Source organism: Pteropus alecto, unplaced genomic scaffold (assembly GCF_000325575.1).
Source record: "Pteropus alecto unplaced genomic scaffold, ASM32557v1 scaffold67, whole genome shotgun sequence".
NCBI lineage: Eukaryota > Metazoa > Chordata > Mammalia > Chiroptera > Pteropodidae > Pteropus > Pteropus alecto.
In genome coordinates this window covers 2,030,812-2,051,824 of record NW_006441061.1, presented here as the reverse complement: position 1 = coordinate 2,051,824, position 21,013 = coordinate 2,030,812, and the positions used below count along the sequence as shown (strand labels likewise).

The following is a 21,013-nucleotide window of genomic DNA, read 5'->3' as shown; positions in this document are numbered from 1 at the left end:
CACACCGACTCAAGAGAAACAGATTGGATTGAAAAATTGGATGCTAAGGGACAGTGTTAAAGGCTTCCATCCTTTCTAACCAGTGATATCTGGATTTGAAAGAGGAAAAAAAAATATTTCTTTCTTACAAGTCATATCAGGCCTCCTTTTTTCAAAGGGAAGTGCATTCATGGCAGGTTAGTGATAGGATATGGACTTTTAGCATTCCTCCTGGTGGTGAAGGGTCTGTCCCTTTGAACATGCTCTCCGCCTGGGACAGTGTGGAGGCGGCTCCTGCCTGGCCTTCCCCAAGCTTGGAAGTTTGGGCTTGGCCATGCCTCACCTCCTCTTGCTCTCGTACGGAGCAGGTTTCATGTGCATTGGAGCTCAGAGGACTCTGGGAGGAAGCACGGTGGGACAGGTCGCAGTGGCGTGAGGAGGCAGGCCCGGGCGAGGGGACCGAACGGATCCGGAGGCGGGACTGGCCCCCAGCAGGGTTGGTCGTCCAGGCAGTGTCCACAGCAGTAATGTCTCAGCTTGATCTGCACTGGTGAGAACTGGGGCATTATTTGGAGTTCCCAGACAGCGGGGACATTTGTAATCAGATGGAGGTGGATCTTCAAGTCTGCTTTGGAGGAAGAGGGGGTCAGGCTGGCAGCCAAGCAGACTGGGCTTCTGCTTAGTCACAGTATACTCATTGAGCACACACTGCCGTGACCGTCCTGGGGATGCAGAGATGCGAGAGAGACAAGCCCACTCAGAGGTCTTTCTAGCGTGGGTTGCGAAGTCCGGAGGCAGTGGGTCCGAAGCAGAGTTTTGATTTCTCAGGAAAGAACAGTGCTGGAGAAGTGCAGTCGAGGCAAGGCGAATCTGGCAGATGAGTGTGAGCAAAGGCACGGAGGACTGAAGTGGCATAGTTTGGAGGTTGTTTCTCGATTACTGTGTCACCTAGGTGGAAGATGAGAAGGGGAAAGGAATGAGACCAGTTCTAGAGGTTCTAGCTTCTGCTGGAAAACTGGAAACCACTCTTCCCCACCACAACCCCCCCACCAAAAAAGTGCTACTTAGCAGAAGCAGCAGCCCAAGCATAAGACTTATTGAATCCTTGAAACAACTCTTAAGAGGTAGGTACTGTCATTATCCCTCTTTTACAGATGGGAAAGTAAGGCACAGAAGGGTTAAGGTACTTGCCCAGGGTCACACAGCTGTCACACGGAGCTGCAGACGTGGACCCCTGACAGACCGCCGGAATGGAGGCATCAGGGCTGCCCTAGAGGGAGGTCTAGCAGGCCAGAGAGAGAGACGGTCGGCCTTTGTTTTCTACAGCCCATCTGGAATCCATGAGGAGGACCGAGCAGGCACAGTCATCTAGACGGGGCGCGAGAGAGTAGCAGGTGGGTGCTCTGAGCCTTGGTCCGCAGTCACAGTCTCTCAGTGAGCTGCCTCGACACCAGCAGCCAGCCTCAGATGCTCCAGCCCTCTTCACCTGTGCTGCCTTGCTCCTTCGAGCAGCTCTGGAAGTCTCTGTGATCCAACCCATGGCTTGTTTGGACCACAGAACCCCCGAACAAGCTCTGTGCCATTTTAGTTCCTGGCTCCGCCACTGCTGAGGTGTCTCCCCAGCCGCTGCTGAGCCCACAGCATCTGTGAGGAGCCGGAGACGGGGTGAGGAGGCCCCAGAGGCCACAGGCCCTAATCTGATCTAGCCGGAATCACCGCAAAAATTGTTCAACCTCATTTTTTTTTAATTGGATTTTTAATGACAAAAGTAATGCCAGTATATGCCCACTGTCAAAAATCCAGAAAATGAAAGTCTGTAGAGTAAAAAGCAAAAGCCTTCATCTTTGCTGCTACGCCTCCCACACCCAGAGTTAATTCTGGTTAACAGAGTGACTAAGAACAGTTTGGCTCATCTCCTTTCAGATCGTGTTGGTGTGTGCATTCAGCAAATATGCACTCACGCGTATAAATGCACATATAGCCGGGTTTTACTTTATTAAACTGGAGCATACTCTATACATTCTATTTATTTTTTAATTTAATATTGTGTCATAGAAATCTTCCCATGTCTTTCTAACTTAGCTTAATTTTTTAACAGCCACATAACATCCCACTGTACAATATATACCATAATTTATTTAATAGTTTCCTACTGGAGAATATTTAGATTGTGTGCAATTTTTGATATTAAAGCAGTGCTGCACGTTTTGATATTCAGACATCTTTGAACAGGTTTCATTGTGAACTTGAAGTTATGTTTCTCAGGATAGATTCCTTTGTTGGGTCAAGGTTGTTCAATTTTAAATGCCACCTTGTCGAAGCCATTCTATTTAACAGTGATTATTGAGCACCTACAAAGAGCCTTTTGCTCTGCTGGACCTCTGGGAATGCGGTTGGATGTTTAAAAAGCCTCTCCACCCACCCCACCCCCATCTTCAAAGAGTACCCCGATGGGAGGGGGGTGGGGGCAAAACAATGACAAATAGACAAAAATGCTTCTAATCCAGCCTGCTCGGTGCAGAGAGAAGCAGGCCCCGAGGAAGCTGGGATGAAAGCGTTCTTGATTGTGACAGGGATTCAGGCCAGGCCGCAGGGAGGAGGGGAGGTGCCGAGAGGTGTGCCTTCCTCTCCTCCCAGGAGCCCATCTGTGAGGCTGGGCATTCAAGAAGAAATGCCTTCTAAAGAATTACGATGCTCCTGCATTTTCTGCTGCACAAAGAAGGACATCTCAGCCGCACGCCCTTTCCTCTCCTCCTCGTGGCACTTTCTGATTGATGATTGGAAATGATGGCAATACATAAACTATTTTTCTTTTTATTTTATGACCTGGTAATAGCAGTAACATATTTCCAGTAAATGTTTTCTATCGCAATAAAAAAGTTGTAACAGGAGTAGAAATGGGTATAGTTAAACCCTAAAGAAATCACACTTTCAGAACTGTGGATTGAGGCAGTAACTCTGTAAATCATTTAACTTAGGAAAAAAAAGTCCTCTTCCCCCCGGGGGGAAAAAAAAAAAATCAGGGCAAGGAGCTGGTGTTCATATTAAGTGCCCATCACTTAATAGGCACCTGCTGTTAGGGCTGGGGGCCCTCAATCTTGACCTCTGAAGACCAACTATCCCCTCTCTCTTCTCTCTCCGTCCCCACCTAACATCCTTTCTGAACTGATAAGTCATCTCAATCTTGCAGTTTCTTTTTTTTCAACCCAGAGATTAAGAAGAGTATAGAACGTTCTTTCTGAGATCCAGCATAGCAGTGTAGTTAAGAGCATAGGCTCTGGAGTCACACACCTGGATCCTTGTCCTGGCCTCACCCTTGCACGTGACTTAAAACCACGCCACATTTTCTTTCTCCCCTGTAAAATGGGAATTATACCTCAGAGAGTTTTATGATTCATAGAGCTAATGCACGTCAAGCACTTTGTTAAGGGCCAGGAGAGACCTCAGTGTCAGTCACTTTTGTTTCAAAAAGGTTAAATTGATGATTTTGCTAAGTTTGCACAGCAGTATAACAACCGACATTTGCCGAGTGTTTATTATATCCTAGGCATTGTGTTACACGTATCTTTGCAATTACTCCATGAACGTTGAGATCACATAACTTTGCCCAGTGTCACATAGCTTGTAAAAGAGCCAAGATTTTTATCCAACTCTCTTTTTGACCCCAGAACCCACGCTGTAGCCACCACATATCCACCTTCTAGGATTAGAAACTCATCAGGAGCAAAGATGGTAAAACTTTGAGTCATTTTGTCTCACCAGACATGGCCTCCTTTGGCTGATGAAGATTGGAAGCCGACAGTGTTGAGAGCCTGAGCTCCAGGAGTCCCAGGCCAAGCAAAAAGGAAGCACGTCCCTTCCCTGACTGCAGGCAGAGCAGCCTGCTCCTCACTGGGTCCTTATTTAGGCTTTGTTACTCTTAAAAGGATAAATGGCTGCTGCTTCTGCACAAGGTGTCCTTAATGTGCTCTAAAAATTAGGCCTTTCCCACCCTTTGTCTTTAATTTCTGATTCTAGCTGACACCTTCATTAATGGTCCAGTGCAAGCTTTCTGTCGACTTGAGGACTACTGTGTAAGAATGATTTTGCTGTCCTATCAATAATAGTCATAATTTCCCCGATACTCTCATCAGCCGTGAATTGAGTCTTGCAGCAAAGAAATGGAAGCCCCAGTGCAGTGGTTTGAAAGCGATTTGTCTTGTGGACGGCGTCTTATTTCAGTAAAATCAGGTCAGCACAGCACTGCTGGGTCAGGTGTAAGTCTGGTACAAATTAGTTGGAAGAAATTGATCATTTGAGCCTTAGGTTATTTTTAGCTACTGTAGCTTTTTAGGATCTTTTTTCTTTATTTACATTTGTCTTAATAAACTTTAACCATCATCGTCAGGCAAATTAAATGTCTTCTCAGTTTCAGCCAAGCCTTTGATAAGAGGAAAGACTGTTCTCCCTCCACCCCACCGTGTCGGACTTCCCTTCAGTTTTGGGGTTTGCTACAGTTACCCCGTTTAAACACTTGAACCCACCCCCTTCTCATCCTCCGACTGGCCCCCTTTCTGGGGTTTGTTTATTGCACATACTGGCCCCTTGACCAGTCTGTTCTTCATTGCTATTGAAAGTTAATGGGGGCAAAATTGCATTCCCAAACATTTGAACCTGAAGTGGCCAAGGCCGAACTTGGTTGATCTCTGGTGATCGGTTCAATTTAGTTACGATTTTTTGCCATTAGGCTGGGGCTGAATGATGGTGATTTGGTTGAGGCCAAATGTCTGAAGAAAATTGGCTCCCTGATAAGGGCGCTGTTATCAGAGGGGCTACCTTCTCATTTACATTTAGATGAGTATTGATTATTTATTTACTCAGAGAAGTGAGATTCGTTTCCAATCTTATCTTTCTCGTCTCTGCTTGTCAGCAGAAAGAGAGATAGAGCTCCTGACATCAGGCCAAGATAACAGCACTTTGTAGTAAAGATAAAAGTTGGAATGGGCCTTTTTCTAGTCTTGACTGAAAGGATAAGTTTTAAAAATTAGAACTGATGGGTCATGCTTTCAAAACCTTTCCTGAAGGTTTTGCCGTGTAACTAGGTGGGAGAATTGGTTTATTGGAACAGCCTTGGTCTTTCTTCTTTTGTAATAGGCATCGTATTTAATTCGATTATATTCAGCTGTTTCACTGAGAGCAAATTGTGTATTGGCTCAGAGAAGACGCTAAAGTGTGACCTTATTGTCATGTCAGCTTGTTCCTTTTTTATTATTTAAATTCCAAATTGTCCGACCTGAGCCTCAGAGGGGGTATAAGCTGTAGCGGTTATCACTTGACGATAATTCAGTGCTTATATTAAGATCAAGCAGAAAATGATTATAGTCGCCTCTAGAGGAAGAGTTATAAGCGATAGGGCTGACACCGAAGGCAGACATTTTAGAGTAGCTGACGTTGACCGAACTCTGCTGTTGACAACATCAGCGTGTCAGCGATGGCTTTGGCTCAGTGAGGAACTCGGGATTCAGCCGGCCCCTGCCATAGAGCAGACGAGGCTTGGCACAGTGTGCCTCGAATGGTCCCCCTGCCACCAGTCTCCTCCATCCCATTGTCAAAGTGCCACCAGAAGAATCTTACCAAAATATAAAGCTGCTCATGTCACTCTCCTGCTCCATTAGCATCACTTGCGTACAAGAGAGAATCGAAACCTCGTCCAGCAGTCTGGGCCAAGCATCCCAGCCTCAGCTTCCCCTCGAACCCCCACCGAGCCGAGGGATTGGCTCAATGCTCACAGCAACCTTCTGCGGGACGTTCTGTTACCTTCGTTTTAAAGACGAGAAAATACACAGATTAAATAACTTCCCCAGAATGTATAGCCAGCAGTTATACTCCCCGAGAGGACACAAACACCAGAAATTTGCTGCTCAAATCCCAGCTTCACCTCTTATTTGCTCACACATAATCCTTTTCTGGCTACAAGAAGCTCTTGCAGATTAAAGCAGCTCTTTAAGCTGGTGAATGGAAAACAGTTGACATGAAGGTGTGTCTGTGAGGTGACTTTACCGTTTTTCCTCACACAGGTGGTCCTCACGTTTGTTCTCATGCTCAGCAGTAATAATGATAGGATAATTCGTTTCTATCCCACTTCAACCCAAAAAGCATTTGGAATGCATACATTATTATAGTAGGATAAAAAAATACATACATTGAAACTACATGAAAGAAAAATGGAAAATAAAGATCCAGAGGATTAAATGACACAGAAATGAATGTCCAGCCATTACAGTCAGTCATACATTTAGTGTTGATCTTCCCTATGGACAAAGGGGAAAGGGACACAGTTGGTTACAAGATTTGTGACAAACTGTCTAACACTGGTGGCTCCGAGGAAGTGCACTTTTCCTGCTCCTGAGGTCTGAAAGAAGTTTCTCCCATGAGTCTTTAGAAATAAGATGCAGAATGATCGAGGGCAGTGGATGGCTTCTCTCTCCTCGGGCTTCTGCCTTTGGCTCTCCATTGGGTGTCGAGTCTCAGCTGACCTCAGCTGTTAAGGAATTGCATACTAAAACCTTTTATGTTTCAGTCAAGGATTAACGGGATGGAGGAAGGGACCAGTGTGCCAGTATGTGTGTATGTGTCCACCACCCAACAGATAACTACAGATATTCTTTGAACTGTATGTGCTGAAATGTTCGCCCCGGGTTTACAAAAATCCCATAAAAATCCTGCCTGGGTGTTACAACTTGGAACGCTCTCAAAGTGCCCAGAGCAGTATTTTGTTCCTAGGCCGTTTGGTGACATGGTACTCCTGCAGTAAATACATCCTTGGAACGCCCAAGCAGATTTTGCTGTCGCTGCAGAGGAACGGCTTCCCAGAATCTTCCTTTTGTGTCCCCCTCTGCTGCGAAGTGGAGGGCGGTGGCTTCATGCGCAGCTGTGACATTTTAAAACCTCTTTCCAAAGGGTAGATGTTGCCTTGAGAACTATGTCCTGTTCAGTGTGAAAGAGCCTTTTAGATTTTATGTAATCATTTCTTTGGCAGAAGTATATTAATAGAAACTGACCTCACAGCTTGTCTTTTTTAAATGGTTTTGGCTGCTGTTTTTTTTCTTTCCCCTCATGTCAGCTGTCTAAAAATTAAACAAGCATTTGATGGAAACTATAACTTGATAGATAGTAGCTCCGGGTTGTCATAATCTTGATTATCATCAACAGACATTGATTAAGAACTAGTTACGGGTGAGGCATGTGGTTTATGAATAATATAGAGAGTGCAGGCCTCAGCAGTCCTGAGTGTGAGTCCTAGTTCCAGTGGGACATCGAGCAAGTCATTTAGCCTCTTTAAGTCATAGTTTCTTCCTCTGTAAAATGAAATTCATACTCTTTACATCCTAGGGGACAGAGTAAATGAGACGATCTATATAAAATGCCTGGCACAGTACCTGGCACATAGGAGGCATGTTATGGTATGTTGTGGTCTTGTAGTAGTATCGTTGCAGTCTGCTGATGAGAAGGTTGACGAAGCAGGAAGCTGGCACTTAAATACTATTAATGTATCAGATACTCTACTAACTGCTTTACAACTGTTAACTCACTGAATTCTCAGACAGGCCTATGAGGTAGGTGCTATTATTATCGCCATTTTATAAATAAAGAAACAGAGAGGTTACGTAAGCTGGCCCAAAGCCGTACAGCTAAGTCGTACAGGCGGGCGAGACTGAACCGAGGCAGTCCGGTGCCAAGTCCATGCCCTGCTTCATCATGCTCTATTGCTTCTCATCCATACCCTGCCTCTTGCCTACACAGTATAGCCTGAAGTTATCAATCTGGCATTTTCAGGGGAAGACCTGTGTGAGATAACGTATCCAGTGTTCTGGCAAGAATTAGGAGAGAAATTGATATTTGTAAGAGATAGTTTTCCATTTGGGTTTAAAGCTCGAGTCACATCTGTGGTTTAACCACCCCTACCTTCCCCAAAGTCGAGACTCACCAGTCCTTTGCTGAGTTCAGAATTGGGTTTTCAAGCTGGTCTTTAGCTTTTATGGAAGAGCAGGGCGTCCCCAGAGCAGGTAACACTCAGAATTTCAGTTGCTGACAAAACTGGGCATGCGTAGGCATGTTCTTAAGGAAAGACGGGGAGAGAGATCCTGAATGGATGGAAAGATAAGGTGGCCTTATAGCATGGGATATTTAGAATGTGTGGATTTCATTAAAATAAATTATTTCAGATCATTTTCATTTTGAATTTATAGAAACCACAAGTTAAGTGATTCAGAACCCAAATGAATCCACAAATCTACAAAAATCTATACTTATGGAATAAACTATGGCCTCTTTATAATTGGCCAGTAATTTATAGTTTGCAAGAGCAAGAAAGGTTCAAAACACATAGGCTTTAGAGCCAAAGACTCTTGGGTTTCATTTCTCCATTTCTAATTCCTACCTTTGTGAGCTTGGGCAAGTTACTTCACCCTGCCAACCTTCAGAGTCCCAGTGTGGCAAATGGGAATAACAGTATCTGCCTGTTAGAGTTGCTCTGAGGATTCAATAAGGTAACAAATGTAGGGTGCCTGGCATATAATGGTCACTCAGTAAATGAGAGTCATTATCTAGGCTTCAAGGAAAAAGTCCTAAAGCTGCTTTCAGGAAATAAACTATTTTAATAGAAATATCTGCAAGACCCAAGAGACGAAGTAAATCTTGAATGATGGCATTTTGGGCTTTGAGAATGGTACAGGGACTTGTGTTTCGGGACATGGGACTCTTCCTAGTACTCCGTGCCTGTCCTGGCTTCCCTCACGTTTCCCAAGCAGCTACAGTGACTGGAAGGAAAACGTGTGCGAAGGAGACCAGCCAGAAGCACACCTTAATGCAGCCAGGCGTTGGCGCCCAGCAAGCAGGAAAGGGGCGGCTTACTTACAGCCCAGCTGTCAGGAAGGCAGGCAGCACGAGAAGCCCAGCACCCTGTATACTGCTCTCAGAGTCAGAGTAAACGTGTCAGGCTGCAGGGTTACTTAAGATGAAAATATTGATCTATGTAAACAGGTTATGTCTGGTTTTGATTAAATTATTGCATGCGCAAAACCCACTGGAGATGCTGCAATGCGTGGTGATTATAGTATCCTCAAAAATGGCATAGTAAGATATCAGAGGGCTTGTAAGTTTATACGATGTTTTTGAAATTATAAAAGTAATGTTTATTTATTACAGGGAATGTGAAAAATACAAAATAACACTAAGGAAAAATAAAAACACTCATTATCCCACTATCCAGTAAAACTACTATTCACATTTTGTAAATAACCTTCCAGTCTTTCCCCACCCACCCTGTGACTTTACTTATACTTTTTCATAATCGCAATCGCCTTGCACATTATGTGTTAAAATTTTCCGTTTTCATAAAATAGTGTATTATAAAGATGTTTCATAAAAGTAAAAATTTTGCAACATCACTTTGAATATCTTCATGATAATTCACAATATTTTGTTAGACCTAGGTTGTTCCCAAATTTTGGCTCTCAAAAAAAAAAAAAATGAATTATTGTAGCTAAACTCGGTACCCAGATTTCCCTGTAGATTCAGAGACGTGGATGTCGGCGCCTTACAAACGATGTTGCTGGGCGTTATTGGTGGGGGGCAGTCAGAGATCGTCTAACAGGCCAGTGTCTTAGAAAGCAGCTCTCCAGGTTCAGGGGTGACTTCTTTCCCTCCAGTGGTCTGAAGATGCCCACAGCCGCGAAAGGTAGTTGTAGGGAAGAAAGGGGGGGACATGGGAGGCTCTCACCAGCTAAGTTTTCTTGAAATTTAGCTAGGCATGATTTCTCTGTGATTACATCCACCAGTGAATGTGTAACATGCAACGATCAGCAGCAAATATGCCCAATAATTGATAAATGTCACTGACAGGTAACAGCGGAAACTAAGAATTACCTGTATTTCTATACCTTTGTTTGCTTAATATTTTTGAAGTTAAATTTAACCATGTGTAATGATGAACTACAATGCCTTCTTGACCTGAATACGGTATATTAGAGCTTATAAGAATTGTGTAGGTTTCTGAGCATGTATTTGTTTGTGTTTCGAGCATTGTTTTACTTGGTAATGGTTTAAAAGCTATAAATATCATGAAAAGGACTAGACGTATGTGAGAACTCTGAGAACTGGCAGAAGCACTAATGAAATACCAGTTAGAGAAAAGATCAAATGTACCACGAAACTACAGTGCTACAGATGTCGAACACAGAATGTGGGAGAGGAGAATGACTTGAGATGAGTGAAGCGCCTCACGCACTGATGAAGGGGAAGTACTGGATGTAAGCTGACGACGGCTTAAGAACATATCTAAAAATACACGTTCCGCCTGGGAGCCCCATGAGGCCTCTGATGCTTTTCTCAGCTCCCTCCCGCCTCCGCCTCTGTCTGACCAAACACACCTTTCATAGTCAAAATAATAAGACAGTTTCTTACACCTCTAATCTTTTCAATAACTGTTAACAACAGGAACAGTCTTTTGAATCTGATCATTGGACCCATTAGGTGTTTTCTGAGAATAAGATTGTCATTTGGCTTGACAAAGAAATACATGAATGAATGTCTAAAATGCCCCAGTGTGTTATTACGATGCACCAGAACCCCGTGTGGTGCAGGATAGCTAGTATTCCTGCCTTGCAGGATTATTGAACCTGTGTCTTTGTCAGCAAAACCATGAATCAGCACCCACTGTCCTTCTATCACTGTCACCCAGAAACCTGAGATTCTCCAGATTTTTCAAAAATTTTTTTGAATATTTGGGCCATCCTCATATTAGAGTTCTAAACATACCTAATTCCTGCGTATAACTGATTTTTCATTTTTATATGGTTATTAATAACGGGTACTTATTTTCTTAGAGACTGTCATCTCTGTTCACAATAATCTTTAAGGTTATAAATATTCCCACATTCCTAATTAGGAAGCAGGCTCAGAAAACGGTGCGTTACCTGCTCGTGTCTGTGTGGCCACATTGTGATCCGCGTCAGTCTGACTCAGAAGCTATCTACCTCTCACCTTGTTTCGGGGGAACTCAGCGAAAACAGACCTGATAATAGAACAGACAAGCGCGTGAAACCTTGTGGGGAAAACCCCTAAATCCCTCCGTCTCGGATAGCCAGGCCCTCGAGACAGCTTCAGCGTTTTCCTGTGCTTTAACAGCTTTTCGCCAGTATGTGGTGTTTTCTCAATGTTAAGTTCACTGTTTCAGCCTTCCTTCCCCCCTCCTGCCCCTTTGATCTTCCAGGCCCTCAGTACCGCCTGGAGAAGCAGAGCGAGCCCAACGTCGCCGTGGACCTGGAGAGCACTTTGGAGAGCCAGAGCGCCTGGGAGTTCTGCCTGGTCCGCGAGAACAGTACGTTGGCCACCTCGCTCCGTGCCCGCTTTGTCTGTTACAGACATGCTTAGACGTCACGTGTCTGGGAGCGCTGGTCTGGCTTCCCGGGGCAGATTTGAAGTGACTGTTTTCCAAGGCGGACCTCAGCCTTCGTGCCAAAAGTATATCCCAAAGTGAAATGATTGATTTCGTGCTTTTTGGTAGAGAGTCTGCATCCTGTTTAGCTCTCTGTGATTAATATTTTTCTGTTAAACTGTATCTTCTTAAGCGAGGAACAGTCCTGGAAGCAGCTTAGAAAAATGAGGCCTTTTCTTAGGCAAAGGCTATTCTGTATATAAAGCAACTGGCCCTGTTCAGTATCACTGTATCGTTGTTCAGACATCAGATTGTAGGAAATTCTGATCGTTTGCGTACTCTTGGCAGGAGTCAGTGTGGTGGTTCCTAGTGCTGTGTTGTAAGCGTCTTTAAAAGTTCAGTTCATTTCTTTTCATTCTCTCTTTAGAGTATCCGAGTGGTGAACCTTTGCCATCCCCTCCTCTGCACTCCCATTGACTTAAGGGGCAAGTGGCATGTGAAGACAGGTCATAGTGGTCTTTTACACAGGCTGTTTCTTCTGCATGGAGCCCTCTTTCCCCGACTCTGATTCATTGTTTCTCATCCTTCGTCTCAGTTTAAATGTCACATTTTCAAAGAGGCTGTCCGTGATCACTGTCTCCCCTCGCCTACACCTGATCCATCCCTCACTTGAATCCCCCATTATATTACGTCATAAAGCACACTACTTTTTATTCATTGCTTATATTTCTCTTTATAATTATATATTTTTCTGAGTGATCATTTGATGTCTGTTTCTCCCACTGTGAGGGTGTCCCTGATCCATACCAGCTTGCCCTTCATTAATTCAACAGATATTTACTCATCACCCACTATAAGCCATGTACTGCAAGAGCTAAGTAATGTAGATTAAATGAGTGAATGAATGACAGTTTTTTAGTCCCGCCACTGACCCCAGGCCACTACTCTTGGCCCGGAGTCCCTCACGGCCTCGTCTGGGGACGCATGCTCAGAGTCCACCAAGAAAGCGAAATGTGCTTTTTTGCATTTATCAACACATTCTCAAAGGCAGAAGGTTGGTGCCATCATAGTCTGCAACCAGTTATAAGTAGTTTATATAAATACACAAAATCATTTGGATTCTCGAATGGTCCAAAAAATTTGAATAAGTAGTAAACATTTATAATAATATTTATCCCTATCAACAATCTAAGATACAAACATTTTAAAGCAAAAATGTAATACTTTTCACCTATAAAACAAGCCAAGTATTTCAAAAAGAGTCCTTCCTCATTGCTGAGGAGAATACAGGGAAATAGGCAAATTCAAGCAGTTGTTGACTATGGTGTAAGTTAATATAACATAGCTGGAAGTATCAAGAGACCTAAAATACAATAAAGATTTGTGTGTAATGATAGTCATTAAATACTTATAATATATATGTATATAATATCTATGTAATACTCCTATATTGGGAAATTATGCAGAGTGTCCACCTTTTGGTAAAGGCAGATTAAGTAATTTGATCAAATTCTCTCACTGAAAGTAACTTTAAAAGCTGATTAATATATACAGATCATTCTTCTAAAGTCACCAGAGAGCACAAGATAGAAAATAATTAATGGCCAGTATCTGGGAGAAGATTGAACTAAAAGAAGTAAGATCAGGACCTAGGACCAGTTTTTGTCCTGATATCATTTGTATTGGAAGGCTGCAATATTTAAAGGAAATTTAACAGCCTCTTAATTCACATATTATAAAAGAAGAAACGCCAAAAAGTAATACGCTAAGCATTCAGCTCAAAAAATTAGAAAAGAAATGTAAAGAGAATAATAGGAAGGAAGCAATAAAGATAAAAGCAGAAATTAATGAAATAGAAGATTTAGGGACATCAAAACCAAACGTTGGTTCTTAGAAAAGTCTAACAAACTTGCTAAACCACTAATGAAATGGGTCAAAAACATGGAAGAGAAACAAATAACAGAGAAACACAAATAATAACAGGAATAAAAATGAACCTGCAGTCACTCAACAGATAATACAAGGTTGTTTTGAAAAACTCCATACTAAAAATTTTGAAAATGTAAACGAAAAGGGAAAAAAATCCTAAGGAAAAAAACAATTTGCCAAAATTGACACAAGAAGAAATAGAAAACTTGAATACTCCCATAACTATTTCGAAAACTGAGTTCATGATTAAAAACCTTCCCACAAAGAAAAGGCAGCCCCAGGCAACTTCACTGGCTAGTTCTACCAAACACCTAAGAAACCACCCGAATCTTATATCAGCTGTTCCAAAGAATAGAAGAAAAGATTACACTCTCCAGTTCATTGTAAGAGGCTGTTATAATCTTGTTACCAAACCCTAATAAAGACCGTACAAAGCAGAAAATTTTCAAACCAATCTGAGGTACAAATATCCTAAACAAAATATTAACAAACTGAATTCAACATTATAATAAAAGAATGAAGCAACCCAAGTTGGTTTTATTCTAGGGGTACAAGGTTAGTTTATTAAAAAAAAAAAAAAATCCCAATTAATATAATTTGCCATAATAACAGATTAAAAGGAGAACAGTCATCTCAGGAAGTGTTGAATGCCCTTCAGCCATTATAAGTTGTGTTTACTGACAGTTTTTATTATGAAAGAAGTGACTTTGATATAATATTAAAAGAGAAAATTGTCAGAGATACAAAGTAATACATCTAGACTAATATCAACTATGTAATATCAAAACAAAAAGAATAGAAGGAAAATTGGAAGGAAAATGCCAAAATATTAATAGTGGTCGTCTCTGACTGGCAAGATTCTGCATAATTTTCTGTCCCCTTTATACTTGTACTTTCTAGAGCTTCTAAAATGAGCACGTGTGACTTTCTAAGGAAAAAAAGCAAAAAAACAATAGAGACAAGGTCACATACGTAAAGATTACACAATGAGAATACCTCTTACGATGCTCGAAATCTCAGAGCATTTGTAGTACCATCCCATGGCTCACCAAAAGAAGAATCAGAACAACACACCCCTTTGTAACTTGCTTATCTAATTTTTTTTAACCTAATGTAAGTGGGTAATCCCTCCCTCCCTGTCATTATCTTTCATTCTTTAAGCACAGTAGGGGAACTAAGTCACATAATAGGAACTCTGTAGTGGATTCTGTTTCAGAATGTTGACTCCTTGTTATATGAATAAGATAAAATGTTATGTATTAGCACCTTGGTAAATATTTTGGATATGTAACACTTATTCATGTAAAAGAATTTTTCAGATAACAAACTAGAGTGAAAACTTAGCCTCTCTTCTCTCCCCGCTAATTTCCCTCCCAGAGCAATAGTTGTTGCCAATATCTTCAGTATCTTTCCAGGGTTGATCTGTGCATATGCGAGAGTATTCTATATATGTATGTGAATATACCCACACACATACATATACACACACACATAGGCCGTCAGCTCTCTCTATCCCTGGGTTTAGCATCTGCGGATTCAACCAACTGTGGTTTGAAAATATTTAGAAAAAATGTTACGTTGTTGCTGACGTGTACTATGCAGTTAGGCCCACAATTATTGCGCCTGCCGCTGAATATGTACAGACTTCTTCTTATCATTATTCCCTAAGCAATATAGTATAAGAACTGTTAACATAGAACTGTAAACATAACTATTAACATAGTAAGTTATATTAACTTATAACTTACATTTTATTAGGTATTATAAGTAATCTAGGGATGATTTAAAGTATACAAGAGGATGTTTGAAGGTTATGTGCAAATACTACACCATTTTATGTAAGGAACTTGAGCATCTGTGAATTTGGGTATCCACCGAGGGTCCTAGAATTAATCCCGTACAGATACTGGGAGATGATTGTACAATATACACACACATTTGTATTTTCTTCCTTTTTAAAACCAAATGACAGACTCATCAGTGTCCTATGTTTTTCTTGTATCATTTTCACAATATATTGTAGAGATTATTCTACATTAATCCAGATATTATTCACATATAAATTCACCTTTCTTTTTTAACTGCTACAAAGTATTCCACAGTATACTGTGATTTCAAATTTGTTTTCAAGACGAGACCCAACTTTCTTATGCCAGGAAAGAGAAGCCGTGAGGATTGATGGATAAAGCTTTGAAACCTAGGCACTTGTTCTTACCACACTTCTAAGCACAAGCATGGTCTTAAATAGCTTGTGAGACATCTGTGAGCCTCAGCGGCACCATCTGAAAGGATTCACAAGAAATTCCAGTTCTTGTGCTGGGTCAAAATCACTGTATTAGTTTAAAAAAAAGGCCTTTACCAGCACTTACACAGGGGACAAAGGCAGTCAGCGGTTTGGAACCAATGGAATATTATAGCTAGTCTTTATAAAATAGAAGTAAATTATAAAAAGTTTATTATTTTTGTAGAAAAGGTTTAAAAAAATTTTTTTTTAGTTTTATATAGAAATTCCAATCAAGAACCAGGTATTGTTGTCCAGCTACCTATTAAGTTGGACACAAAGAAAAATATTTCAGAAATGGAATTTTTTTTTTTACTACTGTTGGTATATTTGATCAAGACAGGCTTGCTATCCTTAGATCATTTTCAAAGTGAACTAAATTATGAGCTTCTATTATGCAGTGTTTAAGAGAATATGCTGTCAAGCCAGACTGCCTCAGTTCACATTCTGGCCCTGCCACTTACTGTCTGTGTGACCTTAGACCATTTAACTGAACTCCTCTTGGGTAGTTTATCTGCCCTCATAAGGTTGATAGGAGGATTCAATGAGTTTTAATAATCATAAAGCTCTTAGAACAGTGCCTAGCATGTAATAAACAATAAATGTTAACCATAATTAATAAATAATGAAAGAGCAGCATCCTGTGGCTGACAGAGCAGCTGGGCCACAGTCGTGAAGGTCTAAAGTCAGAACTGTCAGGGCATCGAGGAGGTGTGTAATGGGAGGAGGAAGGAAGAGGGAGGCACGGGGCAAGGCTGAAAGTCGGTGTCACGGGACCTGAGAACTTAGGAGCAGGGCGCTTCTCAGCAAACGTCCCAGAAGAGATGGATGCCTTTTGAGTGAAACCATTTGAGAAGGTAGCCGTAAGGGCGAATATGGCCTTTCAGTTTTTCTTCTGAGAAGAGATGAGGCATAACTTTTTCTATCAACGACAGCAAAATATGTTTGTTTGTTTTTTTTAATTATTTATTCAGGCCTTCTGTTGCAAGGCATTGTGCTAGTTGCTTTAAAAATATACTCTGTAGGGATTTTCATAACCACCCTACAAGATATTATCCTAATTGTGGAGAGAAGTATAACTTGCCTAGCCAGTAAATGATAGAACCAGAATTTTAAGTCAACTCTCTGATTCCAAAGCCCACCCTGAGATTGGTGCAGTCCTGAGAACGATGATGACAATTGTCTTTATATACTATGAGAGAGAAGCTTGCAAATGAAGCTGACATGACGAGAGTTTCTGCCTAGGGACTGAGAGCTAACATTTGTGCTTGGATCTTGGCCTAAATAAGAAAATGACAAGCCAAAGTCCTTGAGCTTTCCAGTGTGGATTCTTGTCTGATAATCTCGTACATCCTTCAGCCAACTGTCTGCTAGAACCTGGAATCAGCCCAGAAGGAAGCATGAGTACATTATGGAGAGGATGTAACATTAGAAGACTGCCATTCTTGTCCAAACGTCTGTGTAAATCCTGGCACCAAACTGAGCCTCAATTTCCTTTTCTGCCAAATGTTGCCTGTGACCTTTTCTCTTACCCACTGATCATATGTGAGGAGCCCATCCAGGTCCTTAGAAGAAAGATGCAGCACGAACCAACTTCTTCTTTGCACAGCTTTGAGAGAGAAACTTGGGAATTTCCCATCATCAGGGCTAAAATAGACCCCGAATTACACTGGCTTTATGGAGTACCAACAAAGTGTCAGACACTGTGTCTTTCCCTGTTTTACCACTCACTAGACCATCCTAAAGTAGTTCAGCACGGCGCTTAAAAGCCCAGTCTGTGGCATCAGGTAGACCTAGGGTAAACCTCTGCCGCCTATGACATGGGACAGATTATGTCACCGCTCTAAGCCCTAGTCTGAATGGAGGTGGTTGAATCTATTTTGCAAGGCTTTTTTGTTTGTTTGTTTTGTTCTAGGTTTAAATGAGATACAAATACTCTCATTATAATAACCTTTTAGGCCAGTGTGGTCATAATCTTTATCTTCTAGAAGAAGAAACAGAGGCTTTGAGGGGTGACTTGCTCATGATGACATGAATAAGAATTAGGGGCCCAGAAAACCACGTCTTCTCTCCATTAAGTCTAGTGAAACAGCTGAATCTAATTATTTTATTTCCTAAATAGAAGTTGCTATAGAAAAAGGTTTTAGCTCTTTAAACATCAACTCAGCCTCCTTTGATCTCTTTTCCTTTTCAAGGAGACCTTCCGTTATTTCAGTACCTTATTGAATTCTTAATCTTTTTAACCTAAATCTGTACTGAGGTAGGGCCTCAGCTCAAGGGCAAGTGGCAGGGAAGAGAATCACTGGGTCTCAGTCTGTGAGAGCCTTCTTTTACCTTTTTTAAGTTTCCTCTTAAAGACCCAGAAGAGGAGGCATCTGTCTCCTCCTAGAAGCCTGCCCAGGCCATCTGGCTGCAGCTCCTTGAGCTCAGGCAGAGTGCCTCTCCTTCCCCTCTCTGATCACTGATTCCGCCAGATGGATTTGCCCAGCCCCACAGTGGAGTGTCACCACCACCCCCGGCTCGGAGCAGGAACCAAGTCTGAGTTCCCTCTGCATCTGGTGCCTGTGGCCAGGTACGGTTCATTCTCTCAAATGGAGCGAGTCTCCTGACTCCCTGGCCCGACCAAGCTTCTCACTAGGGCTGCAAGAGGCAAGCAGGATGGCTTTTAAAGAGAACTCGGGGTTTAGGGGAGCATCTCTGTGTGTAGGGCTTTCATGGTGGTGCTGGCGGTGCTCGGGCTTCCCCATCACTGCTGCCACCACCAATACTACTGAATAAAGAAGGGTGGGGAGGAAAGGCAGTGTAGATAGTGAGGGCATGTTTGCTTTATCTCGGGGTGTGTGTTCCAGCTCTTCTTCGTGGTGCTCATGCGTAGCAAGCAGACCCCTGCTCCTGTGTGTGCCAGCCCCGATAACTCCCAGGTGGCTCCGCGTGGCTTCCAGAGGCGCCTTCTTCAGTAACAAATTACCAAAGTCTCCAGTTCCTATCATGTAACTCTAAGCCTCTTGTATAGTACCGAAACAGCGGTCTTCAAATGCGAAAGAAAACGTGATCATGCAAATCAACTCTATTTCCAAATGGAAGTGACTCGAGGTGGTGGGGTTAGGATTCCAGGTTGCGTTCCCGCTGAAAGCCCGTCATTATGTCTGGCTGTGGTGGGGAAGTGTTCACGGTCAGGAATTTTCTACATGAGTGAGGGTTTTTTCCAAGGAGATGTTGGATAATAGCTCCCTGCTTGCTGCATGCTGACAGAATTGAAATGAGACAAATAGTATCCCCGATGTAAGAATACCCGTGTCTCTATCTCCTGCTGCCCGGTCCACATGGGCTGGCTGTGGCAGCGTGTGGTAGGGGGAAGGAAGGGCAGATGTTTGCAGCCACCGTGTGACCTCAGGCAACTCCTTTGTGAGCTTCGTTTCCCCGTCTGTACAGTGCGATGGGAAACTTTGCCCTTTAGGGCCGTTGTGAGGGTTAATTGAGATCGTGTACGTTAAAAGCACATAGAAAAGTGTAATGCACGACGCAAGTATTGGCCATTCCTGGTATCATCGGTCTTTGTGCCTGCGACACAAGGCGAGCGCCTGTGCACAGACACTGCAGTTGATTTGCTCACGTATGTGCTGGCCTTCCACCCTCTGTTATTCCTGTTTTCCCTCTAGCCTCTCACACTGTCCACCGGCCCCTGTGTGCACTGGCCAGCACCAAGGGTAGGTTACCGGTACCCGGGCAAAAGGCAGTGCTGACCTGTGCGAGAGGCTAACTTGTGCCCTGTCCACACCTGCTTCTTCCGTACTGAGTGTCTGAGTTGCACTATGTGGGCTGAGAAATTTCACATCAATTGCATTTTTCACTCTCCCCCTTTCTTGAAAGATTCCCCCTTTTCATTTTATCATTAGGTAGTAATTAGTATTCAAGGGAAATTGGTCTTAATATATTAAAATTGGTTAAGTGCATTTAGACCTGTACCACAGCCAATGTCTTATTGGAAAATGTAATTGGGGACTCTGTGTATGTAATTAATTGAATTACAATTAAGAACTTTCATTAAGCAATACTCTGGTACATTAGAGCAGTAAGGAAACATGTTTGACGAGCCACAAACCCCATATGGACTCTAAGTGAAAGCACAGGGATCTGTGTCCCTCTGGTCGGCTCCTGGCCCCAGAATCTGCCCTGCAGCCTCTGACTAATGGTTTGGTAATGCATCAGGTGACATCTCTGCAGTGACTGCCCTGATGGGAGGTGGGGGGTTCTTTCAGCATGCGTGCCCTTATTTTCTGACCGAAGTCAGGGAGAGACGCCTCAGTGTTGATCAGATGTTAACAGTTCTTAGGTACTGTCTTATCGTGAACTGTATTTTGACATGTGAATTGTCAAAATGTCCTGGCTCCTTAGAAGACCCCATTGCTTTTCCTGTGTCTTGAACAGTAGCAAAGACACGTCGGAGGAAGAGGGAGTGATGGGAATTCTGTCATCAGCCGCTAATGACCCCGTGGTTCAGACCCTTGACTGGTCATGCTTCATCCTCTGAAGGATGGCTGGCTCCATTCCGGGCACATACTCGTTCGTCCATCCCCCGGACATGGATGGCGGCCTCCTTTGGGCCATTGTGCTGGGACAGTGGAGGGAGCCCCCCACATCGTGGAGCCCGCAGTCATACTGGGAAGGGGGTACGAGGGTGTAGTGGGGGCTGGAGCTGGTGAGAGCAGGAGAGAACCTCCTGAGAGAGAATAAAAAGGAGTCAGTCAGACAGTGAATGAGGGAAGAATGTTCCCGGCCAAGGGACTGCTCATCGGACGGCCTCAGGGAGGGGTCGGCATATTTGGGAATGAATGAGTGAAGCAGGATGGAAGGGCGCAAGGGAGACAGCGCCGAAAGCAGAGACTGAGGCACGGGCAGGGTCTGCGACGTGGTCTGAAGCCCCCGCTTCCGTGATCTGCTCCTTTTAGAAATTCCACAAACCCAAAACCATCTCCTTCTGATCACCTCATAAAACAAGATTACCCTGATTTATGGAAGGTCTGCAATTTCCCCGTGCAAGGCTCTCATTCGGAGAGTTTCATCGGCGAGGTACTGGCAGCAAGGATCCCTGCCCTGCTCGGAGCACGGCAGACGCCGTGAGGAGTACAGCCTACTGTGTGAGCTCGATGGCTTTGAAAAGATTACTGCAGAGAGGCGTGGATGCGCGCGCGCGTTACAGTATATCACCTATTGATTATTTTTTAGAGACCAGCAAAAATGACTAGTAGCCAAAGGGAAGTGTTTAATAGAAGAGAACTTTGGGGCTTATGAGGCTTTGGGGACTTAAAAGGCCTTTGGAAAAAAAAATGTGATGGATGTAGAAAGCCAAGGGAGAGTTTTTCTCCATGAGTCACTTAGGCATCCGACCGTGAGTCTTATGGAAAGAG

The 21,013-nt window shown here is 43.0% G+C and overlaps 1 protein-coding gene across 10 annotated transcripts in view; it reads left to right on the top strand.

Annotated features, from left to right (window-relative positions):
• Positions 1 to 21,013, top strand: part of MAPKAP1 (mitogen-activated protein kinase associated protein 1) — a 229,560-nt gene that overhangs the window by 161,968 nt on the left and 46,579 nt on the right. For 8 of the 10 annotated variants that reach the window (XM_015594281.2, XM_025051281.1, XM_006917968.3 and 5 more), the window contains one exon: positions 11,231 to 11,338. The exons of the other annotated variants lie outside the window; for them this stretch is intronic. In XM_015594281.2, the coding sequence (XP_015449767.1) occupies positions 11,231 to 11,338 (108 nt within the window). The remainder of the gene's footprint in view (positions 1 to 11,230; positions 11,339 to 21,013) is intronic. 10 annotated transcript variants of the gene reach the window in all.